At 31.7% G+C, this 22,528-nt stretch overlaps 2 protein-coding genes across 2 annotated transcripts; both read left to right on the top strand.

Annotated features, from left to right (window-relative positions):
• The first annotated feature begins 5,226 nt into the window (after positions 1 to 5,226).
• Positions 5,227 to 7,399, top strand: LOC124833498 (uncharacterized). Its single transcript, XM_047307993.2, has 5 exons — positions 5,227 to 5,881; positions 6,007 to 6,083; positions 6,193 to 6,226; positions 6,335 to 6,443; positions 6,540 to 7,399. Exons 1-5 carry the CDS (start codon positions 5,614 to 5,616, stop codon positions 7,099 to 7,101), a joined length of 1,050 nt encoding a protein of 349 aa, XP_047163949.1. The 5' UTR covers positions 5,227 to 5,613; the 3' UTR covers positions 7,102 to 7,399.
• Positions 7,400 to 18,097: 10,698 nt separating this feature from the next.
• On the top strand, positions 18,098 to 18,833 carry LOC148202171 (uncharacterized). Its single transcript, XM_088109119.1, has 2 exons — positions 18,098 to 18,211; positions 18,297 to 18,833. The coding sequence occupies exons 1-2, from the start codon at positions 18,098 to 18,100 to the stop codon at positions 18,831 to 18,833; spliced, it is 651 nt and encodes a 216-aa protein (XP_087965245.1).
• The last annotated feature ends 3,695 nt before the right edge of the window (positions 18,834 to 22,528 follow it).

Here is a 22,528-nt window from a genome sequence, read left to right as displayed (position 1 = left end):
GAAACAAATTTCTGTTTGATGGCAAGATCTACATCATCTGAAAGTTGTGAGTGGCTCTAAATATGAAAGCACTGAAAATAGGTACTATTAACTACTTGATGCTTTTCAAGAATTATATGATGAAGCTATGAAACTCCAACACTTAATCAACAAGATTAAAAGGGAAAATAAGAGGTGGGAAAATAGAATAAAGGCTCTAGATAATGAAATTGAAAGTCTGAAATCAAAACTAGAATTTCTTGAGAATATCTCTCAAAACACTATGCATGTGAACAAGAAATGTGATCAAGAGTGTGAAATTTGTCCAAGACAGTTGGAAAGAATTAAATATCTTATAAAAACTTTATCAAAATTCACACTAGGTAGTTCAAATCTTGATGCTCTTCTTGGTTCACAAAGGGGTGTGTTGAACAGAGAAGGAATAGGGTATGCTGGTAAAAATAGTAGATTAAGAACCAGAAGGTTTATTGACATAAGTAAACCCTATTCCATTGTCTGTTTTAACTACAACAAATTAGGTCATGCATCAAATTCATATTATTACAAAAATTTTGAAATTCCTAAAGGTAAATTTAAATGGATTCCTAAGGAACCATTAACATCTCCTAACATGAAAGGACCCAAATTAAAATGGGTACCTGCATCAAAACCCTTAAAATGTTTTCTAGGAGATTGAGAAGAATAGAAAAGGACTCGACTTAAGATGATGCATAAAATTGAAGCAAATCTCACAATTTAAAGTGATCATGTCAAAGTTTGTGTAACACTACTTTGTAATTCTCTAAACTATATCCTACACAAAATTTGTTAACTATATGATTTATTACAAAAGCTTAATTTTATACATACTAAAATACTAATACAAGTCTTTCAATATCTTTTGTTGAATTCTTAAACTTATTTTTATTATCATTCTTTTTTTTTATTTTCATCAGTCTTATATATATATATATATATATATATATATATATATATATATTATTTATTATTTATTATTTATTGTAATGACTAAAAGTTCATTTATAACTATCTAACCATTTTATTAATATATTATTCTTTTATTCTATTGTTATTATTATTATCATAATATTATAAAATTGTGGATGTAAGACTTTAGAATATAACCAGCATAACACATAGGCCACAAAGTCTCGCTTATTCTCTTCAAGATCATGAGTTGTATATATTTTAATAGGCTTCAAAGAGTGACCAATTAAGTTTGCAGGGTATTATTTCAAAATGTTAGAACATTAGAAGAAGTTCTATCCTATCATTATTATGTATCGTTTTTTTTTTCAATAATACTTCAGATTTTTTTTTTTAAAAAAAAGGTTGAAACACCAAAGTTAAATCCTATCATTATTATATATATTTGAAAAAAAAAAGAATCTAGTTAATTTTTGCGGTAGAGTGGAAAACCCACAATATATGAAAATGATGTTGAATTGAGATTTTATTGGTTCAACCGCTCCAAAGTTAGATGGTAACCTAATCAAATTGCTTGGATATAATTATAAACATAAAATTGTAAACCAAAGCCCTTGCTTTTTAGTTGCAGGAATATACTAGTCATTTTAGAATGTCAGTAGGAGGAATTTTAGATGGTTTTACATTATAAATAGTTATTTTAACCCTCTATAAATAAATTTTGATAATAAAAGAGTGATTTATATAGAGTTTCTATGGTACTTTGAAAGGGAAAAAAATCTTCTTATTAAATAACATCTCAAATTGACTTGACAATTTTCATTCTCTTATATAAGTTTTTCTCTTCCATTTATTTTATATATTGTTCTTTCTTCTTCATAACACACATATGTGTATGTTTGGTTCTTTGAATCTGTATTGTTTTTATTCTATTGTTATATATTCATGTTCTTATTCCTCCTAAACACAAGTTTTGACATTTATAGCAAAAACTCATAACAAATCATAGAGAATTTGAAATTCAAGAAAAAGAAATCCTAAAATAAAGTTCTCAATGACCTTAAATTTCCTTCATTCACCGATAAAAAATAAGAGTTTTTTTTTCTCTTAGTTATCTCAAAGCACTAAAAGAAAGTAAAAGAAAAAAAATTAAACTTCTAAAAAAATCATTATTTTCAAGAGATAATAAATTAAGTAAAACAAAAAATAAAACTGTTTATTTTTCTATTTATAACTTTAAAAATAAATATAAACATAATTATTATTCTTCCATTAACCTTTAGACCTTTCTCTCTTAAAAGACTTAAGAAAACAAGTTGATAAAATATGTAAAATACATTAATATACATATATTCACCTTTATTTTTTTCTATATATATAATATAAAATTTAATTTATTCAAAATAACTTTAAAAATGTTTATTTTCATTTATAAAATTTATTTTCTAATACAATAATTAAAAGTAAACTATTTAAAAAATATTAAGCTAATATAAAGTAAGGGGTAAAAAGGAAAAGAAAGAGTGATTGTTTGAAAGTTGAGGAATGCAATTATTTGAGATATACATTAGAAAAAATGATATGTATATATATATTGTACATAATTTGTGAGTAGTTGGGAATGAGAATTAATAGGTGGAGTGGAGATGGTGGAATGGAGAACAATAAAGTTGACATATGTTGAAGTTGCAAAACCTACCATTATCAAGAAGCTCGTGACTCTTACAAAACCACAAAAGATTTCCTTTCCTTTGCCTTTTCTTCTTCCCAGTCATGCACCTTCCATGCATGCAGAGATGTCCACACGGTTACGCACGAGTGAGGAATCAAAAAGCTTCCTTTAATTACCAACCATACGCATTCTCTTCTCCCACCAAAGAGAATGACACAACCCTATCACACACCCAACAATTTCAACTCTTTTCCACTTGTCAAAATATTCACTCCACACACCTCAAAAAATAATCACCCACATAAAATTTTAAATTGAATAATATTTAATTTGCTGAGGATTGATCATAAATTTATAATATATAACTGTATATAAACTTGATCTAATATATTAATTTTGTAAGGTTGAGTTAAGTTTAAAATTTACTTTTTAAGATGATATCAAAACCATACAAAGTCTATCCTAACAAGATTTGTTCTTGGTTAAGTTTATTGTATCATTATGAAAATATTTATTGTTTTTTGGACCTATTGAATCGATATTGGATTACCATTAATGTCTAGTACTTTACTTTAGATGTATATATCTTATCCTAAAATGTGTGTTAAAAATTTCATATATCAATTATAAATATGTTAAGGAATGAACTTTAAACTTATTTCAAAACCTCATAAAATCGATTTACAATGTGAGATTTGTATCCATAGATATACTCAACCAATAAAGGCTTTAAATCATGACTCTAATATTATGTTAAGAAATAAACTTTAAATTTAGTTTAATTCTACAAAAAATGACTAATAAGATGAGACTTGTATTCACGTATATATACTCTAAATTATTTCTAGTTGATCTGAAATTTAAAAAAAAAAATAAAAAGTGCTTACAAAATATATAATATAGAATGGATACAAATTTATCTTACAACCAATTTTGTTAGATTATGGTAATAAGATGATTTTATTTTTTTCTATATCAAACTGTGATGAATGATCGGCCTTCTCATTGAAAAATGAAAAGAAAAGAAATAAGAAAAGGAAATTAAAAAATTGAAAGAGAAGAAAAATTAGGAAATAATGTTGTAGGGAGAAGGAGGCCCCGTGATTCCCGAGGAAAGGGCATGTATGTGATATATAAACAATCTTTTTGTGAGGTTTGGGTCTGCATCAGAGACAGCACAGCATCACATTACATTTCACACGAATCAATCAAATATTGTAAACCCTCCTTCTCTTTCTCACTGCTGTTTATTCATACATTTCTTAATTACTCTCATTCATATTCACAATATTACTTTTCTATGTCTGCTGCTGCCCACTTCAATATGTTTTTGCTTTCATTCCAAATTCTCATGAATAATCACTCTTATAGCTACTTAATTATCATCTTTCTAAATACCCAAACTCACCCTCTTTATCAATACTTTAGTTCTTCAGACATATTAAACTATAGATACTGAAATCATTCGTATATGCAACATTTTCAGTTTAACAAATGACTTTAAGATTCTAGTTCTAAACATTTTGGTTGCATTTATAATATTTTAATAATTTCTACCTGATAAAACTAGGATAACTTCATATATGTGATGTTAAAAAAAATAGTGTATGTTTGTTTGAGCTTATTTAGTGATTTATTCGGTTGGAAAAAGTTTGGTGCACATAAAAAATTAAGGCAAGAATGACATTATCCAGTTCTACCAACCATGTTCTAATTTATTATTAAGGCAAAAATTAAGGCATAAGCATATTTTAGTATTATTTTTATATTCTCACAATTAGTTCACAGCCCATTTCTTCATTCAAATCTAACTCACCATAATTAATTATGCTACACTTTTTTTAAGCACCTTGATATCTTCCTACTACATATGGTATTAATTAAAAAAATATGAATCAGGTTTTTTTTTTTAAGAAATCCTCGTTTGAATCCATTATTGATTACTAATAATAAGCATTAATATTACTCTAGTTATTAACTTGTGATCCAATCCATCTAACATTCGTAAAAACCTACAAACACTATTATTATATAATACATTTAGGTAGGGAGAATTTACATGGATCCAAAATAAATTGACAACGTCCTACTTCAACAAAATAATCTGAGATACCTATATATAACTAAAGATATAACATGAATAATATAACTTAGATCTTGGCTTTTGAGAGCCACACTTCAATCAGATTGTCATCAGAGTCAACTTTGGGTACCTTGTCACAACACAAACAGGCATAACACAACATTAATAATGTTTTAAAAATTTATATATGAATTATTTTAAAATGTACTAATATACATATATATGTGCTGAGACCTATTTGTTCTTTATTTATTTAGTATAAGTTATATAGTATTTTGTGATGAGAAGACTGAGACTCGTGTTTCAAATTTCTCGGAGAACATATTTTACTTTTGCCTACAGTATGCTATGTACGGCTCTACAAACTTTAAACTAAGCAATTGCTGTGACTGGCTATAATTTATTCACACGAACTACTTTATTATTATCACGTAAAAAGAAAAAGAAAAATTGTTATCCAAGTTGGAACGATAAAATTGATGTCAAATGAAATAATCTTGTATATTCCTTCCATTCCTTGATGTCCATGCATTTATTAAATACTCCAACATGCTTACGATATGAGAACCAAATTATTCGTTTACTCATCTCAAAGAGACAGAGAGAGAGAGAGAGAGAGAGAGAGAGAGAGAGAGAGAGTTCTTTCTAAATTCTTTGTGAAAATCAATATACGATCTAGACTGTTTCAGTATCTGGGCATGCCATGTTTGTCATCGATTTATGTAGCCATTTGGTGTTGCTATGATAAAGAATTTCGTATTTTTCATTGGCCAAGATTAATAGAGGAGAAAGAACAATTGGAGGAGTTGCAAAAAGTGTATAATTCCGACCAATAATTAGCATATTGCGACATAGAGGAAAGTGTTTGTTCTGTCTTGCTTGAAATTGTGATCTTAAAATCCAGTTTCCAAGGAAGTGTATTCGGAAGGTGATGAGGATGGAAGAAGAGAGACACGTCTCAGAATGTTCCAAGACAAGTCCTTCCAATGAAGAAGGTTGTGAAGAGAGTGAAGAGGAGAATGAAGATGAGAGTAAGCAGAACAACAATGGAGGAAGCTCAAGCAACAGCACTGTGGAAGAGAACGAGAAGAAGGCAACAGTGAGACCTTATGTTAGATCCAAGTTGCCTCGTCTACGTTGGACACCTGATCTTCATCTTCGCTTTGTTCATGCTGTTCAAAGACTTGGAGGACAAGAGAGTGAGTTCCATATGACTTACTTTTTCTAGATTTCAATTTATCATTAGCCCTTGCCAGGTTAATTAATTCACAATTAATTTCAATTGTGTTATATTTGATCATTTTTTTGCTTTTCTTGCGTGTAGGAGCAACCCCAAAGTTGGTTCTTCAGTTGATGAATATCAAAGGTTTAAGTATTGCTCATGTCAAGAGTCATTTACAGGTAAAATCATGTGCTGGCTAAGGTTTTCTTTAAATAGCAGTTTTTGTTTGTAATTCTTTTGCCAATTTGGTTAAATTCTTTTCTTTTGCCCATGTTTTTCCTTTTCCAGATGTACAGGAGCAAGAAGGTGGAGGCAAATCAAGGTAGAATAAGGTTTCCCTTTTTGGTATAATGCTAAACCTTGAGTAAGTAATTAATTAGGGTTTGTAATGCTTAGAATCCCTAATGAATATTTGGATTATGTATGACAGTATTGGGTGATCCTAGGCTCCTAGTAGAAACTGGAGACAGAAACGTTTACAATCTCAGCCAAATTCCCATTCTTCAAGGCTACAATCCAACCCAAACTTCAGCATACAGGCACATACATAATACCACCAACTCTCACTTCAAATTCTCTCAAACATGCATTTAGAATTTCACAACTGAATACCATTCTTTCTTCTTTCTATACAGATATGGATATGGGGATGCTTCTCTTGCTATCTATGAAAACATGGTGAAAACTTGCATGAATAGGAGTTCGGTTGATGAATCTGGAGCTGAATTTTGTGGCAGCAGATTGACTGAGAGAATTCATGGAACCAATAGTAACATGAATTGGAGTCATAATGTACTCCAAGTTGATTGTTCTTCCGGTTTCAATGAATCCTTCTGCAGACCAATCAAAATGAACCAAGAAGATCCTCATCAATCTACAGAATTAATGCAGCCAAGTGCACAAGAACTCATGCCAAACAATGATATTGCTTCAAAAAATCTGGTGGAACTAAAGAGCTTGAAAAGGAAGGCTTCAGATTCTGACATTGATTTGAATCTGTCACTTAAATTAAGTTCAAGGGTCAGTGACGAGAAGCATGGAAGCATGGTGGAGCATGAAATTGATAGCAATCTATCACTGTCTTTGTGTTCTCAATCCTCCTCCTCTTATAATCTCAGCAGCAGGTTGAGAAAATCATCACAAGATCATTCTAAGGAGCAAGGGGAAAGAGGCAGAACATTGGATCTCACTATATGAATGAGACAAAAACTCTAAGTGAGATCCTGAGGTAGCTGTCAGAAATTAGGCATATTGTAACCAATTATTACATATTTATCTGACACAAATAACAGTTTGTCTGATAAACAGTGGTACTACTATAGCAAGGTGCTGAGAATCATCATCATCATCATCGATGTTAAAAAGATGGAGAAAGTTTCAGTACAACTAAATCATTCGAAGAAAAAGAAAGCTGCTACTGTGCACCTCAGATCAATAATGTGTAATGTGTATGTTTTCTTTCTTAAAAATAACAAACAATCTCTTTCTGTGTGACTGTCATACTGTTAAGATTGTTTATTAATTAAACAACCTTCAGTGTTGACTTAATAGCTCAACTTTTAAGATTGATTGGTCCATTTAGATGAAATTAGAACCGTTGACGTTAAATTTAAGTGATTGGATCCTTCGTGTTCCATCTAAAATTTATATAGATATTTTCAGTAATCAAATTTAGAGAAAAGATAATCATTTTTCTACTGTTTCTTTCAGTAGTCTTATTATTTTATCTGAGGGTATCAAATAGAATTATTTAAATTATTGGAAAGAAAATAAATTCTTGTTTGACCGATAGAGAAGTGAAGAAAACAAAGAAGGAAGGTATACCTAATTGAAAATTATGGATAAAAGGAGGGACAATTATTTTAATTATTACGAGTTTTTATTATTTGTTATATAAAACGAATAATTAATTCTTACTAGTACCATACATAATTTGTTATCTATAAAAAAATAAATTATCGATATTCTAACGATATTCCCTTTTTATTCTATAAAATTAATTTATTAATTAAGAGCATAATAAATTCTTCAGGATTAAGATTTTCAAAGGTGTGAGGTACTTCTTATTTTTGTGGAGTGAATTAATTTTAGTTTAACACAAAAATAATATTTATGTTTTCATAACCGGATAACAAATTGTAATTTATGAAAGTATGAGCTGCATCGATCCCACGGTAGCAATTTGAATAGCAATTACGATCTTTACATATTTGAACTTATGAATGCATTTTATGTATATTTTTTTATAAATTGTTATATTAATTAGCAAAAGGCAGATACTCGAGTTAATTATATAAACTCGTAACATCTGTATTAATATTTAATTTTTATTGTGTAAAAAAGTTTTCTATTAATAAATTATAACTCAACTTATACCAATAAGAATATAAGCCCAGTACTTATTAAATAATTTTTTTAATTTATTACGGTGTTATATATGTTATTCATAATTTTATTCAGGTGTTAACTTTGACTTATACTTGTGAGAACACAAGTAAATATTTGTTCTAAGAACCATTATAATCGATATGTAGGTTTCATCAAAATCCATATTATAGTAATATGAAATCTTCTATGTGTATGAACTTGAATAATTATGTATTATTAGATAATTTAAAGTTTTTGTCAGAAAAATTACAAATTGAGTAATAATAATTTTTACTAATATTTGTAGATATAAATATTGTGATGTCATTATTATTTTCTTGAATAATTCTTAACATATATTTAAGTTATAATGAAAAAAATACCTGTATTAAAAATCTGTACTTTCTATTACTAGACGACGAGTTAAGTAAAAAATTTTACCTTAATAAAAAGTAAAATTATTTACATTGGTAAGATAAATCTGAATGAAGGTAACATATTAAAATTATAATATTTTATGATACTGGGTTAATTTATCAGTATTTAGATAGTAAACGGATTCAAGTTCGTAAATAATTTTTTTGGTTTCTCCCTCTCGCACCAACTTTACACGTCGAATTGCTTCACATGTACAAATGCAATTAGTTTATTATTTATTCCGATTATCTTATACATACATTCAATAGGTTTTGTTTATGAGATTTGTTTATAGAAAAACAAATAATATTATCTATGACTTAGTATCAATCATGTGAATGAAAAGCATACAAATTTAAAACATTATATGGTTGATAAAAAAATATAAACTAACAAATAAGAACATAAAATCAAATCTTTTATAAAAAAATAAAAATAAGTTTTTGAAACATAAATAATACTTCATTAGCCAAGAAAATATATACAATACAAAAATTATATATCTAAGCAATACTATACTCTAATCATTCATGAACAAACTCAGAACTTCTCAATTTTTATTATTATCTCCTCATGTATATTATGATTAGCGCATACAAATAGATCACAAACAAATACAAAAAATAGAATAAATTAGTATAAAATTAAATTATATTATCATTCCTAAATACCAAGTAAAAGAAAAGCATACATATTATCAAAATTCATAAATCACATTCAACAACCAAACTCTAAAGAATATCACAATTACAAATACTCATCTAACACGTTATTTGGAGGAAGTAAAATATGAAACTATACACCTATCATACTCATTCTTGTTCCTTAAAAATTATAACTATATCATGATATGTCTACATTTCCATATGACAATATTAGTATTGTGTAATATAAATAATAGAATAAAAATAATTGTGTAAATTTTATTGTGTCACTACAAGAAATGTGGGTTTTTCTGGCGGTTTTTTACCCACAACCTAGGACCCCTCGGTAATGCAGTGGTGAAATAAAATACCGACGGCTTATGGGCCCTCGGTAATGTCTTCGAAGTATTTTGGCCAAAATCAAGTTATTTCCTCTCTACAATTCATTTCTCACCGGCCCTATTTTCGTCGTCCAAAACCCTTCCTCTTTGCTCCTCCAAAACGTCATCTTCCTCTCCTCTCCAACGAGAACACCAAACCCCAAGACCTAATTTTCCTCTCCTTTGCCCAAATTTCGAATCCCTCTCTCCCCCAAATTACCAAAATTTTGTCCCGCGGTTGCCCTGAGCCAAGCATCAGAAGGTGCAGGTCCATTTCTGGGGCGTTCTCCCGCAGAGCTGTGGTCGTTGGTGGCTGGTGTTTTGTAGTTTGTGTGGGTGGGTTCGTGGTGTTTTCGGCAGGGTGGTGGGTCGTGCTAGTTGGCATTTGCGGTAGTGGTGGGGAGTTATCGGGTTGGCTTGACGGTGACGTTGGGGTGAAGTGGACTTGTTAAGTTCGTAGGGGTTGTGGTCTGTAGGGGCTGGCATTGTCGACCATTTTGCTTTCGAGGTAAGTTTTGTTTTCACAATTGAATGGTTCTAGAGAAGAAGTTGTACTTCAATGATGCTTTCTTTCTTTCTTTTTTTTCGTTTTCATTTTGTTTTGTCTCTGTCATTGTGTGTGTGGTAGAAATTGTGTTGTTTATGTATGACCTTAGAGTTTCTAAGGTAGTCGGTTTATGGCAAAAATTGATGTGGTTTTTTGCCTCGTTGTGTTATAGTGCTTACAACTGTTGATGTAATGAAATTTATCTGTGCCTGTGTGGTGTGTGGTGTGTGGAGTGTGGAGTGTACAACTCGATCACCCTTTTGAAAGAGTTAAATCAGAGGTAAAGAAGAGACCAACTCTTTCTGTCTTGGCAATTGTGGTATTGTTGGTGACTTCACCTATTGCAACATAATAGCAGTTTGATAAGAAACTATGTGTGTCTACACTGATGTTATAGGATAACCAAATGAAAAACAACTTATCGTGCTGTAAATGAACATAAATGGCTAGTATTCTCATAATCATGAAAATAATAAAAGAAAGCAATTAGAAAAGCTTTTTCTGTGATCTCCAAACCTATGACAAATCCTTGGGAGCTTCGGATGTAAAATCTTCAACATATCTAACACTTCACGTAATCAATCGTAAGCTTTAGCTGCAACCTCTAGGTTTTTAATGTTTTTTCTCCCATTACATAGTCATCATATGAAGTATCGTTTGAGGAGATCAAATTTGCTAATTAAATTATGAACTTACTAAATTTGAATATTGCCTCTACCAAATCTCATGAACCTAAACACCACACCACTTAGTCTATGAAAACACAAACTTAACTCCAAATATATGAACAAGAAACTTGAATAACTAGTCATTTATGACCAACAACAACAATCTAGCCTTTTTTCTGTACGTGAGCTTGCTTACTGGAACAAACAACATAATGATTTACCATACATCATGTCTACTAGAGGTCTTCAATCAATAAGAGAGATATCAAATTATATTATATAAGTGAAGAGCAATCCTATACAAGCAAATTTTCTGGAACTGATTAATTTCCAATCTTACATTTTAAGATAGTATAAGAGTCTATCTTTGCAACTATTATTGGGTCTATCATATTACTTGCTATCAAACTACTATTGAACCACTTTTAAAATATCTAGTCCCACACTCAAGATACATATTTTTTAGCAAAAGAATGTGTGTTTAAGATTTCATATTAAAAATATAATAAAATGATGATATATAAGTGAGGAAAAGATGATATATAATAAAATGATGTTATAAGTCAATTTTGTGGGTTGAGCTAGGCATAGACCCCATTCTAAGAATTTTTTTAAGCATCATTGGTTGTTAAATCCTTCTCAATGGTTTTACCTATAATTTTATGTCGTCTCCCTTTGTGTCTAGCTATTAAGGTACCCTCTATTTGAACTACTCTCCTTACTAGAGCTTATACAAATCCCCTCCACACATGCCACAACACCAAAGTTGAGTTCTTACCCATCTTTTCTACCATAAGTGCTACCCTATCTATTCTCTAATCCATTTGTAAAGAGAGAAACATTTGTTGAATTCAGTTAATTCTCTAGGCAAGTTCTCTAAAAATTGATGACTTGGGCTGAAGCCCAATAGACAACCATGAGCCCATCATTAATAAAATCATGCACAATCAATAAGAGTTGTCATCTATGAAGCCTTGCACCCAAGGATCTTTGACTGGACGTGACATCATGTGGTATTCAGAGCCATGGAGCTACTCAGTCCAACTAAGTGTTTAGTTATTCTATTTTGGAATTTGTCAACTCTGTTTCCTTCACTGTTTCATTGCTTCTGTTCATCGTTGCAACATGGAATTTTGGTTTCTTAGGTTCTGATTGTGTTTATTCTTGTGTGCCAACCTTAATTTGCTTTGGTTTCCTCATTTTTACTCAGTTCATTCTGATTTGAGTCATTTTATTTTGAAATTTGTCTAGTTTTGTCCAAAGTCATGTTATATTACTTGTTTTGTTCTCATTCCAAGTATTCTGCTGAGTGAAATTTTGTTTTGGTGCATTTGACTGATTGATCAATAGTAAGCACACAAAAATGAGCAATGATATGTTTATACGGAGCTCGGGTGCCTAATTCACATCATCAAAATCACCTTCCTGGTTCATCCCATAAGCTTTTATAATTTCAACCAGTTAGTCACATTACAGCTGATTTCTTCATTCTGATTTGAGCCATTACTAAGTTCAGACCATTTAAGCTATGATTTGCTAAAGCAAGAGCTTTGTTGCACCTTGAGAAATAGCTCAAAATTGCTGGTATAGCAGTTGGGCGATCTGCTTTATATTTGCTCAATCTCGTTTCTATGTTAAAATTCTGGTTGTAGCATTTAGACCATTGCTAGCCATCTATATTGTCATTCTTCTTATTTGAGAAATTTTTGAGTGGTATGTTTGAGTCAAATACTTGGTTTGCAACCTGTTTCAATTTCTGAATCAAAATTTGGATGGTTGAGTTGAATATATGAAGTAAAATTAGGTTTGGAACATTGCCTTTGTGAGTAATTTGAAATATGCATGATTTATCTTATCAAATCAGTTCATAATCATATATCAAACTTGCTGATGTAATTTGTAATTTGAATTCTGCATCTTGTAACCTCACTCTTGTCTCTCTCTAACTCAATGGTACTACTACTCTTTGACTGCTAGCCAATACCTCTACACAACAATTTTGAATTATATAGATAAACACACACATGGTTAATACCTATAGAGTATGCAAAGCGTCAATTACCTATACATAACAAAACCCAAAAGTATGAAAAGTGCCAATTACAAAGAATTCCCCCTAAGGACATCCAACCTCCTCTTTGAGTCTTCTTCAGAAATTTGAACATGTAGTAGGGAGAGATAGCCTCATAAACATGAGGATTCCAATATAAGATATTATACATACCGAAACAGCTAATGCATAGTAGCTAGGTCAACACAACAGGAGCAAATAGAAACCCCACGCTATGTGTTCCATAATGTTGAAGTGCAAACAAAAATATCAGTATCACACAAGCAATTGGTACTTCAACATCTTCACAAGCAATTATATTTCAAAAGTGCAAAATAATGTCTAGATATATGCTAAGAAATTGAATTATAAGTCTAACAGTAGATTGTCCTACCTAAAAACAACCAACAAACATTAGAAGCTATAAGATTGACTTAAACATCTACATTCTGGTTAGGAAATAGAAACCTTTTTCAATGAGAGATATTTTAGGACTTCGATTTGTTTAATAAATATACACAAATATTAAGTCACATATTTGACTGTGGATTTTAGGGAAAATATATCCAGTTCATGCTGTAATAATAATACATTACCCTGATATGTGAACCTCTTTGTTTGCTAGGATAACTACTTTCAGTTCAGTCAACTTCTCAAGGTGCTGATACAATAGTGCCATAATTAAAACTACTCAAGTGGTTAATTTATGAAACAAGTGGTTTTGTTTGAATTGTCTAAACTCTAAAATGATTTTGATAAGATTTAAAGCTAGTAAGTACATTGTCTAAAGTCTGAATTGGTTTTGTTGATGTCCCTCACTTACTTTGAAACTTTATTTTGGTGGTATGATGGTTTATTTTACTGCATAATTGGCAATAGTAAGGGTTGGTTTTCGGTTTATGCTTTTTCTGTGCTATTGGAAAGCTTGAACAAGTTTAAATTGGTGTATGAAAGTTGCTATTACTGTTCATTTGGTCATAGTTTCGTTTATATGAAGATTTTCTTTCTAAACCATCACTTTTTGAGTTAAAATGGAAGTGGAGTAGTGATTTTAAGTTGCAGGCTGTTTATAACTCATTTTAGAGTTTAAACACAATTAAAATCATCAAACAAAGTTTCTTGAACATTCAGTTGTGTGTTTAAATCTCTTCCATACTTGTTTTAGTATCAAACCACACAACTAGGGACTTTCTCTAGTGCATAATTTTTTTTCAAGCTACTGTTTGATTATTTTCTTTGGCCAAAAGTTGTCAAAATTCAATGAAATTGGTTTGTTGAATTCTGGTGCAGTATGATAAATTTGTTTGGTGATGTTTTAGTTGGTTATTGCTATTCCTTTTTGGATACTATTAGTTAATGCTTAAACTGTTGCTATGCTTATTAAATTAATGGAACAAAATCTAATGAATAACCCTAAATACACTTTTATTTGATGTCTTAGGTGAGTTTTTAAAGGAATTGTGGTCACAAGGAGAGGAAGAGAGTCTACACAGAAGACTTGATCAAGAAAGGAAAACAAAGGCGAAGGTATGGTCACCTAAACTGAAATTGCATGATTATATGTGGTATGTTCTATTATTTTCATTCTAGTTTCATGAATTTTATCTTGTTCTAAAATGTTGTGAATGTCCAGTTTGAATGTTAAGTTATGTTGATTGGAGTTTATCATACTGTATACATTGAATTTTGTCAAAATTTGTTTTGAATTGTTTGAAATTAATTGTCAAATATGTAAGAGGTTTTAGACTTAGAACCTAGAATGCAAACCTCAAAACCTCAAAAGGTATAAATGCACTAGAATGGTCAAAATTTGTAAACTACACTAAACTAGCCTAAGAAACAACAAAGAAACTATCCTAACAAGTTTAGAACAGTAAAACCTAGCTAATTAGAAACTCAAACTATGAAAACAACCTAGAACTCAAAAATTGGCTATAGGAGTTGCCAATTTTCACATTTTTGCTTGTTGAACAACCCCTTTGAATTAACAAATTCTGCTCCTTCTCCACTTTCAGCAACTTTAATTCATCAATTTAAACTTGTTTGAACTCTAATTGGTTTCAAAACCAAACTGTATAGCATATTCACCCTTTTAGTTCCCAATTTCACTCAAAAATGAGGTTTGAATATGCTGTTTTGCACATAGATGAATATGGCCTCAATTTGAATGTTCTTACTAGTTTAAAACAACAATTAGGACTTGTTTAAACTGGCAAATAGCACAAAATCACTTGTGCACGAAAATTGACACCCAATACAACTTTTTCTTCTTCAAAATGACTACTACAAATGCACTAGAATGGTTAAAATTTGCAAACTGCACTAAACTAGCCTAATACACTTATAAGAAGTTGTCCTAACAAGTTTAGAATGGTAAAACATAGCTAATTAGAAACTCACACTACAAAAACAACCTAAATCTGAAAATTTGGCTACGTAAACCTAAAAAGTGTACTAAATAGGTGAGAAAATGGGAATTGTTCTAAAGTAACCTAAAAGTGTGTATTCTACACATCCTAACAAGTTTAAGTTGTTAAAGGAAGCCAAGAAACATGTCAAAATAGATGAAGTAGCTAAATCTCAAAGTTTGCCTACTTGAAACCTAAAAAAGTAGATGAAGTAGCTAAAAATCACTACTGAAACCTTACAAAAGGTGTACTACAATTGCAAATCGCAATAAACTAGGAAAATAAACTCGAAAGAAACTATCCTAACAAGTTTAGAATGGTAAAACCTAGCTAATTAAGAACTCACACTACAAAATTTTGTTGTTGTCTATTTGAATGCGTAAATTTTGTTGATGTCTATATTGTATGTTCATGTATATTGTCTTTCATTTATTAGGCTACAACTTGATTAAGTTCAGTAGTCATTTAAAATCCTATGGTACTACACACATTCTCAATGAAATAAGAAGTGTGAAAATACTATAAACACTCAAACCTACAAAATATGTGGAAGTACTCTTTAAAAGAGAACTTCAGTAATAATAAGTTGTCACCCCCAACTTCAATATACGACCCCTTAGGATGTCTAAGGCATTTCAATACTGAGGACTTCTCTTGGCATATACATATTGTATGCTTATGACAATAGTGTTCAAATTGCCTTCCATGTTCGACTTGAGTAGTAATAGGTTTATTACTTATGTCACATGGAGTGCTGCTGTTTTGGCTAAGTTTGCCTTTGTTTGGCTTGTCACAGAACATGGCCCATTTTCCCAACCACCGTGGATGGATGTACGATCGTTGTTATAGCGGAAGGAGAGGTTTGAAGGAATCTTTTGTCATCGGAGTTGAAGAGTTTGTGGAGACGGCCCGACGATATCAATATTATGCTCTGGATGGAGGGATTCGATGTCCATGCATCAAGTGCGAATGTACAAGGATTTTTAAAGATGAAGTCGTCAAACTTCACCTATACCAAAAAGGGTTCATGCCTAATTACACGGTTTGGACATTTTATGGTGAAGAAATTCCTTCGACTTCCACTACAGCTGAAAAGCGGCTTGCATCAGGTTCGAATACTATTGTACATACATCTGAGATAGATCAATTTGCCTATATGCAAGAGATGGTCAACAATGCTCTTCGTCGCCATACTGAACAAGAAGCAAACGATAGTCAATGATGAAGAGCCTCCAAATGGAACCACTAAGAGGTTTTACAATTTACTGACAGAGGCAAATCTACCTGTATTTGAAGGTTCAACTGAGTCAAAATTGTCAGTGTGCATTAGACTCATGGCTGGCAAATCTAATTGGAACGTGCCCATTCAAGCAGTGGACTTTTATACAAAATTGATGTTAGATTTGACACCACCAAACAATTTTATGCCGAAGAATTATTACCAAGCCAAAAAAATGTGTTTCAAAGTTGGGATTGGAAGTCAAGAAGATTGATTGTTGTGTTAATGGATGTATGTTATTCTATGACAATGACAGTGAAAAAAATGATGCATTGTTGGTTGATTGATGGTGAATTCAACTCTGCTCATGTCCATGTCTTAATCAATTGTAATGAAGTTAAGTCGTACCTTAAGTATGTCATCATTCATCTCTTATCTTTCCAACGGTACAATTGTTATACACTAATGAATTTCATTTGTACCAGCTCATTTGTTGTGGCTGAGCAAGTCGCAGAAGGAAATACTTCTGCTAGAATACACTCAGAGTTTTCCCATTGGTTTAGAAATCAGGTATGTACTTTTTCCTATGTTTAGAGCAAGGTTAATTTGACTCTTGCTTTTAAAAATTTTTTAGTATCTTTGTAGGTTTTTAATCAGGCATTAACTCCCACGGTTCAAGAGTTAAGACATCTCTCGAATTGGTCAATGAGATGTGTCAAAGAATGACACACTTACTTCACCAATGGTTACAAATTCCATACACATGAATGGTCTAAAGGAAAGAAAACATCAAATTGTGGTGTGTATGTCAAGGGCCTAACAGAGGGATATTATGATGATTTCTACCGCATCATTCATAAAATATATGAGCTAGAGTACAACAGCACTACTTCTCCAAACAGAGTAGTACTTTTTTATTGTGAATGGTTTGATCCTTCTAAAGCTGGTACTAGAGTGGATCCACGCTTTACTATTGTCGAACTCAACCAGAGATTAAGATATGGACCGTTTGATCCTTTCATTCTACCAACTAATGTCAAACAGGTTTATTATGTGTCATATCCACCATTTCGCAATATTGACAAGCGTGGTTGGGCCGTAGCAATACAAACCAGGCCTAAAGGTCGCATTGACTCAAATGAGGTTGAGGAAGATGTTGCCTACCAGATGTTTAGAGAAATTTCCACATGAAAGTATCTCATTGGCTGTCAGAGATGTTTAGGGATGCCCGCAATGCAGGAGAGCGCCTTTATTGGTTGGGCGAGCAAATTTGGAACTCTTTACTAGCTCATTGGAATACAGTAGAGTTCGCAATAAGTGTGCCAAAGCCCAGAGGAACAGGGCATCTGAAAAGGGTGGCACCCTGCATACTGGTGGGTCGATAACGATTTATGAGCATGCCATTCGTATGGTAAAATTTCATTACATAACTTTTTCCTTCATATATAAGTTATGTATTTTCTATTTCATATGTACACTTGTAATTCTAAATTATGTTACAAGCACAAGCTCTCGGACGGGCGGTCCATGTTGATGAGGTCTTTGCACAGACTCATGTAAGGAAGGGCACTACTCAATTCATTGACGAAAGATCTCGAAAGACTCATGTAAGCAAATAACACTATTACTATTACTAATTTTTCATTTAAGTTATTATATCATTCCCTAACATTGCTTTTAATGTTTCAACAGGAAGAATTTAATACGAGACTTTCACAAGTTAGATCTGAACATGAGTTAGCTCCTACACCGGATGATGCAAGTAATGCAGAAGACGACATCCGTAGGACACAGTACTGGGTCGACATCGTTGGTGGGAAGAAAAAAGGACGAGTGTACAGTGCAAGACAACTTGCTACAAACTATACAACATCGAGAGGAGGTACTCTGAAGCACCAACCTTCTTCTTTCACCACTACTGCTGACGAGGCCATTGTCCGCCTCACGCAGGCACTGGAGCAACGTGATCAGGAAATCAGTGATTTGAGAGCTGAGTTTACAAACTTTAAGGCCCTGGTCATGAGAGTGTTGCCTGAAACTTCACAGAATGAATTCAATATCCCTCCGACCCAACCACGACCCTCCTCGTCACTCGTTGTCCCTCAACAGCCCACATCAGTCCAACCCTCATCAGTCCAACCGACATCAGTCCAACCCACACTAGTCCAGCCATCTATAGAGGAGCGGGATGATGAAGATCATTCTGATGATAACTATGTACATTATTAGTTTCATTTTGTTATTAGTTGTTATAGAAACTTTTGGATATTAGAACATTTGGAGTTTAGATCATTTGGATGTTAGATCAATTGGATGATTTGGATGTTAGAACATCATTATGTTACATTGTTTTATGTTTTAAATATAAATACATGTTCTATGGATTAATGGATGATTCAAATGTTATATTGTTTTTCTGATCAATGATTGCATCATTGAGATGCACATTATGTAGGTTTGTATGTGGTTGGAAAATGTTATGCAGGTCTGTTTGTGTTGTGAACAGTTTGGTTTCATAAGAAATACAATTGTGCCTTAGATCTGCCTCCAACTTACCGAAGGCTTTTGCCCTTCGGTAATTACCCACGTTAGGTAATTACCGAAGGCTTTCGTCCTTCGGTAATTACCGAAGGTTTTTGGCCCTCGGTAATTACCGAAGGCTTTTGCCCTTCGGTAACTACCGAAGGCTTTCGCCCTTCGGTAATTACCGAAGGCTTTTTGCCATCGGTAATTATCGAAGGGTGGAAGCCCTCGATAAATGTTAGCGACAAGGGATTTACCGAGGGCTCTTTGGCCGTCGATAAGCCGTTTGTAATTACCTTTTACCGACGATTTTGGGCTGTTTCCGAGGACTCCTGGCCTTCGATAATGCCCTTCTTTTTTGTAGTATGTAATATAAATACAAAGTGTAATATTCACTTGATAAAATTCAGTTTAATTTAATATATTTTTCTATCATTTTCTCTCGTTGTATTATTCAACAATAATATAAAAATACCATAACTTAATAATTTATTATTTTTTATTATAATTAATATCTTATCTAATACAAAATTGGAAAGATCATCTTATATAAAAAATAATAATAAAATTCTACTAAATGAGTAAAAAAGAATAGAAAAAAGTAAAAAATCTTACCTTATATTAAAAGTTCTAAAATAAAATTTTGATAAATAGTTTAAGATAAAATTGAAATAAGTATAAAAAAATTATAAATTAGAAACTAGTATTTTTAAAAAAGGCAATGTCATTCAAAAAATTTAAAACTAGTTTACCTAAGACTACTAATAATATAGACAGGTTTTTCAACTAGTACAAACAAAGTAGAATTTAGTTGAAATAACATGCCAAATATAACTTTAATATACCATCCAACTATATTTAATTAAAAGATGTTACAAATTAATCTAAATTCAATCCAACTTATTTTGATTGATTTAAAAAAAAAAAAACTAAGTAATACTTATATCGGTTGATAGAGGTTAGTATGTGTCATACATGGGTCGTATCGACCATCATGCCACCAACAAGGTGCAGAGCAGTATTTGGGCCATAACATCTACCATGCAGGCCTTAAATTAATGACCAACTGAAGCTTCTTCCTGCACCTCCATATAAAGAAAATTTCCAGTTTTGCCATTTTTATGTTGTGTAATTTGGAAGTTTAATGACTTGTGAATTGTACCATCTAAAAGTCAAAAATGATTTCTAGATTGTATAATCTTAAACCTAAATGATTTGAAATTTCGAAAGCTAAAAATAACTTTAAAATTATATAATCTGAAAGTCAAATGATTTTTAAATTATAGAATATGGAAGTCAAATAATTTCTATATTGTTTAATTAAGAAATATTTTTTTCAATTTTATTTAATTTTGAAAATTATTTTTTAATTTTGAATTTCAAATGAGAAGGTTTTCGATGTTGAAGTGTACGAAAAAATTGATGAAAGTAGAGGAAGAAGCTACCAGACCAACTCACTTTTTTTTCTTTTATAATTGTAACCACATAGTTTGTTTTGCACCCGTATGGGATGTATAAAACACCAAATTTCCCCTTGTTGCTATCCTATGTTAGTGTCACCCATTATTGTCACTATCACTTAGGGATGAAAAAAAAAATTCGCATTCGCATATACTCGCGGATGAAATTCGTGAGGGTAAATATTATCTATGAATATTTATTATCTGTGGATAATAAATAACGAGTATTTTAATATCTATTTCTAAACAGGTCAGATGTAAATATTAGACTATTCAATCTGTGGGTACCTGTTATCCGTAAAAAATAATAATAATAATAATTTACTTTATATTCTTTTACAATTATTTTTTTCATTACTCTTTAAAAAGAGAAATTTTAATAACACTGGTTTAGGGTTTCTTTCAATTACTTTTTTCTTTAAAACAAAAAAAATGTTACATTACTTTTGACTTAACTCTAATAGAAATATCAGATGTTGAATCACAGACATAGAATCCTTTTAGAAAATTTTCCTCACGATGTTGCCTTTCTAACGGATGGACCTGTTTGGGGTGGCATTTTCCCTTAGTCACGTGCGAGTTTCTCGCTTAAGGGAGGACTCTTTTCTTCTTCCTTCTGGTTCAGCTCGCATTGCAGGGAGTAGGCTTCATTCCCTCTTCCTCTCTCTCTCTCTCTCTCTCTCTCTCTCTCTTGGTTCTGATTGGGGTTTCGCTAGGAGAAAGGGCGAGCTACAGTGGGTCAAGCGCGGTACTCTCCTCGCGACAACGGGTGTTGCAACGGCGGATCCTCCGCGAGTGCTCGAACTTCAACGTATTCACGGTGTGAGAATCCCTATTTGAGGTAGTTGTCGTGGAGGAGAAGAGCGGGCTTGCATTTCGCGGTGTGGTGGTCTCTGTTCTCGAACGTTTTCATGGCAGGGATTAGGGGTTTCTACTTGGGATTTTGTTTTGATTTGGGATTTGAAATTAGGGTTTTGTTTGTTCTCTGATTTTAGAGGTTTCTTTTCTATGTTTTGATTCGCGTTTTAGGGTTTGAATGGGTGTTTTGAGTTTTTCTGGATTTTAGTTCGTTGATGCATATTGAATTTTTGCACGAAGGAGAAGACCTTGGTGGTTGTCGCGGTTTGGGCATTTCTGCAATTTGTTTTTGGAATTTGTATTTAGGGTTCCTGTTTGCGTTCTCTTGGACACTCTTTATCTCTCTATTTCATACATTGATAGGCTTTTGGGTTAATCCTATGACTAAATTGAGACTTCAGTTGTTGGGTGTTTCCTCCATGCTCTTTGATATCTTTTTTTTTTCTTCAAAAGTTGTTCAATATTTGTTCTCTTTAACTTCTTAAAAATTATAATGTGTCTTTTTAATATATAGCAAATATATTAAATTGTTTTATTTAACTTGCAATTTAATTTAGACATTATTTAAAAATTCATAAAGTATATTTTTTGAATATGTGCGGGTTGAAAACGGGTATCCAACACGGTTGAAAAAATTTCGCGGGTTTTTTTATGTGGGTATCCAGTGGGTAACAAGTCGGGTTATAGATATTGTTTTTTGCATGCGAGTAGGCACTATCCGTGTCTCACCCGACCCGTAGTCATCCCTAGTCACACCGTTGTCCATGTGTTGTGTTGTGCATTCATGGAAGAAACTTCTTTGAATTTTACTTCAAACAAATTTTTAGATTGTATCATCTACAATTGTCTTTTGATTTTAACATTTCAAAAGCTTTTTTTAGGTAAATTATAATTTTTGGAATGTATAAATGGAAATATTAACATAATTGATCATTTCAGTTTTTATGAAAAATTAAGGTTTAATATATTTTTTGTCTATTTTGTTCAACGTGAGACTCGATTTTTTTGAGTGTTTAATATGATCTTTATTTTTATAATTTTTATTCAATTTGATCTTCTTTCTAACAACGTCTAAATAGTCAA

Source organism: Vigna umbellata, chromosome 3, assembly GCF_029865625.1.
Source record: "Vigna umbellata cultivar VRB3 chromosome 3, Vumbellata_1.0, whole genome shotgun sequence".
NCBI lineage: Eukaryota > Viridiplantae > Streptophyta > Magnoliopsida > Fabales > Fabaceae > Vigna > Vigna umbellata.
This window is presented reverse-complemented; position numbering and strand designations above follow the sequence as displayed.